The sequence below is a fragment of the Camelina sativa genome, chromosome 15 (genome assembly GCF_030686135.1).
Source record: "Camelina sativa cultivar CO46 ecotype springtype chromosome 15, ASM3068613v1".
In the NCBI taxonomy this organism is placed as follows: domain Eukaryota; kingdom Viridiplantae; phylum Streptophyta; class Magnoliopsida; order Brassicales; family Brassicaceae; genus Camelina; species Camelina sativa.
The window spans coordinates 28704634-28713568 of NC_141894.1; the positions used below are offsets into that span (position 1 = coordinate 28704634).

General features: G+C 43.1%; 1 protein-coding gene across 2 annotated transcripts; it reads left to right on the forward strand.

The window, feature by feature from the left end:
• The first annotated feature begins 3495 nt into the window (after positions 1-3495).
• Positions 3496-4749, forward strand: LOC109129199 (bifunctional fucokinase/GDP-fucose pyrophosphorylase-like). Of its 2 annotated transcripts, none has more exons than XM_087486913.1 (3): positions 3496-3570; positions 3750-4334; positions 4429-4749. In XM_087486913.1, exons 2-3 carry the CDS (start codon positions 4064-4066, stop codon positions 4734-4736), a joined length of 579 nt encoding a protein of 192 aa, XP_087343039.1. In that variant the 5' UTR covers positions 3496-3570; positions 3750-4063; the 3' UTR covers positions 4737-4749. The 2 variants fall into 2 exon arrangements, with proteins under 2 accessions (XP_087343039.1, XP_087343040.1); XM_087486914.1 differs by lacking the exon at positions 3496-3570 and having other exon boundaries at positions 3766-4096; positions 4208-4334.
• Positions 4750-8935: the final 4186 nt, after the last annotated feature.

The following is an 8935-nucleotide window of genomic DNA, read 5'->3' on the forward strand; positions in this document are numbered from 1 at the left end:
CGTGCTGTGATTTGACGAGCATATCGTCGATATAGACCTCCATAGTCCGGCCGAGTTGCTCGGCAAACATCTTATTGACTAGCCGTTGATATGTCGCTCCTGCATTTTTCAGGCCGAAAGGCATGACCTTGTAGCAGTACGTCCCTCTATCTGTGATAAATGATGTTTTTTCCTGGTCGTCTTTGTGCATGAGAATCTGGTTGTAACCAGAGAATGCGTCCATAAAGGTTAACAGCTCGTTGCCTGCAGTTGCTTCGACAAGCTGATCGATCCTTGGCAATGGGAAACTATCCTTTGGGCAAGCCTTATTAAGATCGGTAAAATCGACACAAATTCGCCACTTTCCATTCTTCTTTTTGACGACCACCGGATTAGCTAGCCACTCTGGATATTTTACTTCTACGATTGACCCGGCGCCGAGGAGTTTGTCAACTTCGTCGTTCACTGCTTACGACCGTTCAGGACCTAGCTTGCGCCGTTTCTGTTTGACCGGCTTATGCGTTGGGTCGGCATTGAGCTTGTGGGTCGTGACGCTTGGGTCGATTCCTTTCATATCAGTCACGCTCCATGCGAACGTTGAGATGTTGGTTTTGAGGAATAGTATCAACTCGTTTCGCATGGAGGACGTTATTTCTGTGCCGATATTTACGCATCGTTTCTTGTCGTTGTCGTCTAGGCTCACCTCCTCGACCGCGGCGACGCCCTGTTGGACGGCAGTCGGCTTTCCATCTGTCGGTGACGTGCTACTGTCGCCGACTCGTTGCTTTGATTGCTATAATTTCTTTCCGGTACGAAGCTTATGCTCGATCAGGAAGCAGGCTCGTGCAGTTTGCTGGTTGCCGCGCAACGTATACACCCCTTTTGAAGTTGGGAATTTAACACACTGATGATACGTCGATGGAACGGCTTTCATCTTGTGGATCCATGGGGTGCCGAGGATGACGTTGTAGATTGTCGGCTTATCGATAACCGCGAACCGGAAGTACCTGGCTATCCCCCCGACGAAGATTGGCAAAGTGATTGTGCCGACGGACAAAAGGTGATCCCCGTCGAAGCCCGTCAAAGAGTGACATTCCGGCATAATGTCCTGTTCGCCGATCTCCATTTGTGCCAAGACGTCTCTGAAGATGACGTTGACCGAGCTTCCGGTGTCGATCAATATTCTCGTCACCTCGCTTTCGCCGATCAAGAGCTCGACGACCAACGGGTCGTTATGCGGTAAATCCAAACCTTCCAGATCTTTCCCGTCAAAGGTGATTGGCATGCTTTCAGCCTCGAACCGCGACGGCCAAGACTTTGTCATCTCGGCTTTCTTAGTATAATCTCTGATTGCTCTGACCGAATCGTTGCATCCGGCTAGCCCGCCCATTATCATGTTGATTCGTCTTATAGTCGGGGGACGTTGATCAGGCTTACGATCTGTATGCGGTCGTTTTTCGTGACCGCTGTCTTCGCGTCGTTCAGCGAGTAGGTTTGGAATTTCCATCTCGTCTTCACTTTGGTCGGCTAGTATCTTTGAATCTTGATGAACTTTCGAGCGATATTTTCAGCGCGCTTGGCGTCGTTTCGTCCAGGTCGGGTTGTCTTGCTTCTGTCGGGCTCGACGACTATCTTTCCTTTCTTATATCGCTCCATCAAAACCTTCTGGAGGTAATGACATTCGTCAGTCGAGTGGGTGGTACTCTGATGGTAGTCTCAATACGAGGTTGCACTATTTTCACCTCCTTCTTTCCGGATATACTTGTTTTCGCCGATCGCAAAGGTTCGGCGAGTTCGATCTTGGTCTTGGTGAAGTGCTGTCGCGGTTTGACGTAATCGACCTTTGGAGCTGCGGCTATAGGCTGTTTGGTTATTGCACTCGCCTCTGAGGAATGCTTCTTGGCGTTGATAGCCTTCTCCTCCTCGAGCCCAATGTGTTTTGCAGCTCGGAGTAATGCCTCGGCTACGGTCTCGACATGTGTCAAAGATAGTTCTTCCTTGAATCGAGATTCATACCATAGCGCGTTTCGGAGTGCAACGATTGCGGCCGCATCCGGGATTGAGATGTTGACGTAAATCTCCTTGAATCGTCCGATAAAGGACCGAAGCGATTCCCCCTTGTGCTGAGTTAAGGCATATAAGTCGGCGTGGGAATTCTTGTCCTCAATCAAAACAGAAAACTGCTTCAAAAACTCAGTTATCAGCTCCCTGATACTGTTGATTGACCCTGGTGGTAGCCTTGAGAACCAGCTCAAGGCGGTTCCCGTTAAATGCTCGGCGAAAACTTGACAAGCTCCAGCGTCGTATTCCGCCGGGCTGAACTGTAATGGGCCGAGGGCCACGCCGAAGGTGAGTAAGAAATCTCGTGGATCGACCGTTCCATCGTAGTGGCCCAACCTTGGCTTAACCGCTCGTTTGACCGCTGTTGTAGCGAGTCGTCGAGAGAATGGAGTTTGCTGTGTTGCTTCGAGCATGAGTCCGACTTCGGGTGCCTTATCCGTTGCTTTCTGGATCATCGCGGCCATTTCTTTCATTTGTTCTTTAATTTCTATTAGCTCGGCATCCTTCGTTCGATCTGCCAGTTCGTTACTTCGCTCAGCAGGACGCTGGATAGGGTTACGTTCTAATCCGCTAGTCTGGACATACGACCCTGGCGTTGTTCTTGCCGAGGTGAAGTTCATTGGGTTGAGCCGAGCGTTGTGGAGATGATTGATTTCATCTTGCGAGTTAAACTGTGCCGCAGTTAGCGCATCTAGCCGGCTGTTAGTTCGCTCTTCTTGCTGGTCGAGGCGTGCTAAGATTCCGCGGAATAGCTCGTCTATGTTGGAGACGGGCTGGTTGTTGAGCAAAGAAAGTTGTGTTGGCGCCAATGGTGGCTCTTCGGTCGGAGGGGTCGTCAAGTTTGTAGCTATGACGAAAGTCTCTAGGCTTTCCACCGTCACGACCTTTCTCGGAGCGTCCGGCGTGGGAAGGACTGTCTGCTCCATTTGATTCGTTGACGGGGTGGTCGTTCCCCCCGATGAGCTTGCTTCTTTTCTCCTTTCCTTCTCAGTTACTGTCATCTCGTCTAGTCGGTGTAGGTCCGTTCTTCAATTCTTTAGAGAAATTCGACTTGGCTCCCCCTACCTGGCGCGCCAAATTGTTGATGTCCCTTTTGGTCACAATTAGTATCGTTTTAGTTCGGTTAAGAGGGTCGAAGATCTCCTTTATTATATTGGTGCCGAGACACAAAAGGACGGGTTACAACACGACTTAAACGGATTATAAAGATGGACGAGGATAATAGACGAGCTGATATCTCGTCGATTCTACGAGCTATAAGCTTGAAACCGTTGACTTTTGCTTGGATGAGCTGGATCCTTGTACTTGCTGTACCAATTCTCCTGCTTTTTCTCCGATCCCTTTTTAAGAGGCCGTACGCCTATATTTATAGGAAATCGTGTCGGTTCGTCCAGGAAAAATACCATAATACCCCTTTCTCTTGAAAGGGATATTTGTGGGCTTTTTCCTGGGGCTGGCCTCTTTGTTGGGGTGGGATCCACCCCTAACAGCAATAGCTTCATCAAGACAGACAGACTTTCAGAGATGAAGGTGAATTTCCCTACTTTATTGCAGTCTGCTAGTGACATATTGAAATGTTCTCGTTGTCCATTCTGCAGCTTGCCGTTTAAGCTACATAAATCAGACAAGAGTGTGTTTCGTCGTGTGATACTTATTACCTATTTTTAAGGGGTGTCTGGAGACTGATCTGAACTTTTTAACTTGTGAAGGTGGTTTATTCATTATGACTGGAGATGTCCTCCCTTGTTTTGATGCATTTAAAATGACTCTCCCTGAAGGCGCAGCTTCCATTGTTTCTGTGCCTATCACTCTTGATATTGCTTCCAACCATGGTGTCATTGTCACATCCAAATCTGAGTCCCGTCCTGAAGGCTTGTATTGTCAGTTTAGTTGATGATCTTCTGCAGTAACCTACAGTAGAGGAGCTTTTCAAGAAAGATGCAATCTTACATGATGGACGGACGCTTCTTGACACTGGGATAATATCTGCAAGTGGCAGAGCATTGGATGCTCGTGCCAACCCATGATCTCTGAGCTTCTAGGCAGTAAAAAGGAGGTCACTTTCTCATATTTAGGCAGTTCGTTGATAAAGAATGACCTTGTTCATGAACATACATTGGCTTCTTACAGAAATTTTGGGGTTATGGAATGGTTTCTGACTTTACAGATGAGTTTGTATGAAGATTTGGTGGCTGCTTGGGTTCCTTCAAGCCATGATTGGCTGCGAACCAGACCTTTGGGTGAACTTCTGGTTAACAGTCTCGGGAGGCAAAAGATGTACAGCTACTGCACCTGTATGTTTGTACTGTTCCAAGACTAGCTAACTAAAACAAAATTTTCGATTGTACATGGTTACTTTTCTAATCCCTTAGTATCATCTTGTGTCAGATGATTTGCAGTTTTTGCGTTCTGGAACATCAAGTGAGGTATTGGATCACTTAAGCGGAGATGCTTCAGAAATTGTAGGTCGAAGACACTTATGTTCCATCCCTGCAACTACGGTTTCAGATATTGCAGCGTCTGCAACTACGGTTTCAGATATTGCAGCGTCTTCTGTTATTTTGTCTAGTGAAATTGCACCTGGTGTCTCCATTGGTGAAGATTCACTTATATATGCTTCAACAGTTTCTGGTGCTGTACAGATTGATTGTAGATTTGTGAATGATTTTTGGGATATTTCTTTTACAGAAAATTGATTTTTAGGAGACTTTTACAGAGAATTGATAGGTGAAGATGGAGTTTTGTCCTACCTGTGGGAACTTGCTGCGTAACGGGGGTGGTAAATCCAGATTATTCTGTTCCACATGTCCGTTACAAATAGATTTTTTCACTTAAACAACTGGAAGTAGCTGCTACTGGCTAGTGTATATAAGATAACCTTAAAAAGTCGAACTAGTTTGGAGTAAAAAGTTGAAAGTTCAGAGAAGTAATAACTAAGTAAACGAGGTAAGAGGGAGAGTCAGCGAATAAGACTCAAAGGTCAGAGCAATATCTTGAATGATGTTGCAAATCTTGTTGGAAATTTCCTTCTTCCAATGGCCCTCGGAGGAGGAAGAGGGAGGTTGCACATAACTAAGCGTGAGGATGGAGCCATCGTAATCCGGGTGGATGCTGAGTCCAAAAGCAGAGGTGATAACGGAGGAAACATCGTCTTCATTGTTGAGCGATTCTGAATCCATTTGAGCGGTCACCACAACACCTCCGGATTCGTCGAAACTGGTATCACGCACCATTCGTTTATCTCCATGCTCCGTGTGGCGGTGGAGAGAGATGCAATTCTTCTCATAGTAAGAGGGGATCTGCAAAAGCTTCTCACCAACCAAACGATCTGTTGACAGGACCAATTCCAGTAGCTTCTGATGTTGCATCATGCCGAACTTGGTGGACTTGGCGGCAACCCAGTAGTTAGTATCCATGGCAAAGGACATGCATTCATGAGCATCATCATCAATTGGTACGAAGCGTGGAGTTGCACACGCAATGCCGGAGTAGAAGCGTGTTGTCATCTCCTTTGCAAGGATGACGAGGCGCTTTAGAGTTGCCACTGAATTTACAAATCACCCATAGTAGATTAGATTAGAGTTAATATAAAGGAACGAAGGAAATTAGTAAGTAGTAAAGAGGAAAAAAAAAAAAAAAACTATTAGAGCTGATACCTCCTTCGTCAGGAACAGAGAGGCCCAGAGGTGAGAAATACTGATCATAACTGTGTAGACGCAGACATTCTCTGGAGAGTGTACATAACCAACGTTGGGACCAAAGAGTTTGACAGTACAAAGGGTGGACTTCATTAGACTGATATTGAAACATTTCGACCCATATCACCTTTGAGAACCCAAGAGTTCTTGATGAAGGACACACAAGTAAGCTCCGAACGAAAGGAAGCTGGCAGCGGCTTGAATCATTGATGTGCATCTCATAAATGGGAAGATCCACCAATAGCCATCCTCGTCGGTCTTTCAGGCGATAACAAGTCCTCTTGAATATTGTTTCTCTCAATCCAACCAAAGGAGTGAGAATTTGCAACTGAGCTTGTATCTGCAAGTCAAATTAATAGGTTTTATAAGAAGCATGGATTTCTCTATTAGTAAAAAGGTACGATTACTTGTTTTATGTGCTGCATCCATACCTCTATATCTGCTAATTTTGTGTCTTGATTGATCTTTGGAGAAAGCTGTCTCCCACCAGAGACCACCACTGAAGCATTAACTACGATGGAAGGGAAAAGATCTTTCCAGTATTCCTAACACCATGACAACAACAAGAGGTTAGTGATTATTTGAGCCTAAGTAGTATCAAAATGTAACTTCCTTAAAATTTTCCCTCAAAGTATAATAAGTACCGTGTTCATGAACATTCTTATCAAAGGTAAAGGAGTGGTCATAACTTCACGCGAGGTTTTGGACGCTACAGTGCTAACGCCAGCCTCCATCGGAGGCATCGGGAACCACCTCGCCGACTCACTGCAAAACTGGCGTCGGTATTCGCTCATATCGAGGAATTTGGTGCTTGCACTCAGAGAATTAGATATCCACAGTGGTTCCTCTAGCAACGAAATTCTCTCTAAATGGTTTTGGACGGAATCCATTGTGTTTCAGAGCCAGAAAATTTGAAACCATTTTTGACTTTTAACTTAAGAAAACTTTAGTAGTACAATTCACCAATAGCTAGACATATTTATACAAAGATATATATAACTTCACAGAGGAAGAAGGATAAGAAGCAGGAGGTGGTTGTCTCTAAGGAAGTAAGTGCAGTGATTCAGAGTAGGATTGCAGAGAAGTTACCAGATCCTGGAAGTTTTGTGTTAGATTGCTCTATCTCCACAGGAAGGTTTCCTCACTCTCTTTGTTATCTTGGCTCTAGTATCAACTTGATGCCACATTCTGTTGGTGTAAGACTTGGGATGACGTATTTCAAGCCAACTAAGATCTCTCTTATCTTAGCTGATCGATCCAGAAGGATTCCTGAAGCTGTCTTAGAGGATATTCCAATCAAGATTGCATGATTCCCACTGACTTTGTGGTGTTGAAATATGACCAAGAGCCTAATGATCCTCTCATGTTAGGACGCTCTTTCTTGGCTACAGCTGGTGCAATCATAGATGTGAAGAAGGGACACATAGCCTTGAATGTAGAAGATTTGGTTATGAACTTTGAGATGGACAAGCTGAGAAGGGTTCCCACTATTGATGGTCAGACATTTTCCATGGAGGTTGTTTCTGATGATAATCCAATCATAGAGCTTCATGGAGACATTACTGCTGGGTATGACAAAGAGTTGGAGCCTGCTGAGAAAGTTAGCAAGCAAGCTGTTAAGCTTGAAGATTGGAGTAGGGATCATCTAATCAGTACTAGATGTTAGGTTGAAATTTTGGCCCAAGGACACATCGTATGCATCGACTCAAATAAACCACAACTCTTTTAACTCATCAATAAGAGGTTGGAGAAAGACATCAAGACTAGCTCGCCGATGGTTTGCACCAGAATTCAGAATTGTAAGAAACAAGTACTCAGTATCCATGCACATACCAGGGGGTAGATTATATGGCGTCAATATTACTGGTCATAATGAATGGTGACGAGATATCCCAAATGGATTGAACCCATCATTACATAATCCCATTTAGCGACTAATTTAGCGACTAAACTGTTTTGTCGCAAATTTGTGACTAATAAACGACTATAAGTGTATAGTCACAAATCAATCGGTAATTAGTGGGTAAATTATCGCTAAATTTAACGACTACGCTTTTAGTCGCCGATCGTAGTCGTAAAATCCATGTTTTCTTGTAGTGTATCGACAATCTCCACCTCTCACCAAAAGATATACACACCATATGTCTTTCTCTATATAACAATTATACATTAACACTCTAATTAAACAAATATAATTAGAGATGATACTTAAACGTAGTACCCAAGAAGAAAATAATCGAGAGTAAATTATTAGCTTTAACTTCTCTCAAAGCTTCACGGCAAACTCTGATCCAACTCGATCGGCGGTTTTCGGATTGTTATCTTCTGGTGCATTATAATTAAATACTTTTGTAAAATATTATATATGCATGATCAGTATAGATCTTCTTGTGTGTGTACTCACAGCGTCAAACAATTTAGTATATGAGAAAGTAGGACTTTAAAGTTTAGATATATAGCCTGTAGGATCACTAAAATATTTGTTGACTTAAGGAAGTGACCAAGGATCATGCTACCTTTTGTTGCTCCTATCCTATATGATAATTATATATTCGGTTAATTAGGTTACTGATCGGTTAAACATGTCCAAATACATTCTAAACATAATATTAAACTGTCAAGTATCTATCATCAATCTAAAGTAAATCTGTGTCTATGTCTAATATAAGATAAATATTGAATAACACCATTTTTTAGATATCATACAAACAACAAAAATATTTCCTGTAAGAATTTTATTGAAAGCAATTATTCAGTATCTAAAGACCTAATAATATTCCTAGTCATGACACAATCTATATAATGAAAGATGGCCAACTCTCTCCATATGAGTGACGCGTTAGCAGTGGAGAGAGTGCCACCTATTTGTCTTTCTTAAAAGCAAACAAACTTAAACTAAAAGGAATATGAAACATCTTTCATGTCTTTTATTATTTTTTTATATTACAAACTGTTTCAATATTTAACTTAAGAAATTAGAGAGGTTTGGAACATGTCTCACAAAAATAGATGCATCACCAAAAGGCAAAAAAGGGTATTAGGAGTGAATCAAAGAGCCATTTCTTACTCTTGGCGTACCATGAATGTATGAACATATAGTTAATGCGTTACAATTTTGTCAATAGTTTGAAGAGTTGCAGCAATGATCGTGATATTGGTTAATATTGTAGAGAAATTCATGAAAGTTTATCCCTAAA

Coding starts and splice junctions, on each gene's coding strand:
- LOC109129199 (XM_087486913.1), top strand. CDS start 4,064: ATGATCTCTGAGCTTCTAGGCAGTAAAAAGGAGGTCACTTTCTCATAT. Junction 4,335..4,428: donor GATGTACAGCTACTGCACCT/GTATGTTTGTAC, acceptor ATCTTGTGTCAG/ATGATTTGCAGTTTTTGCGT.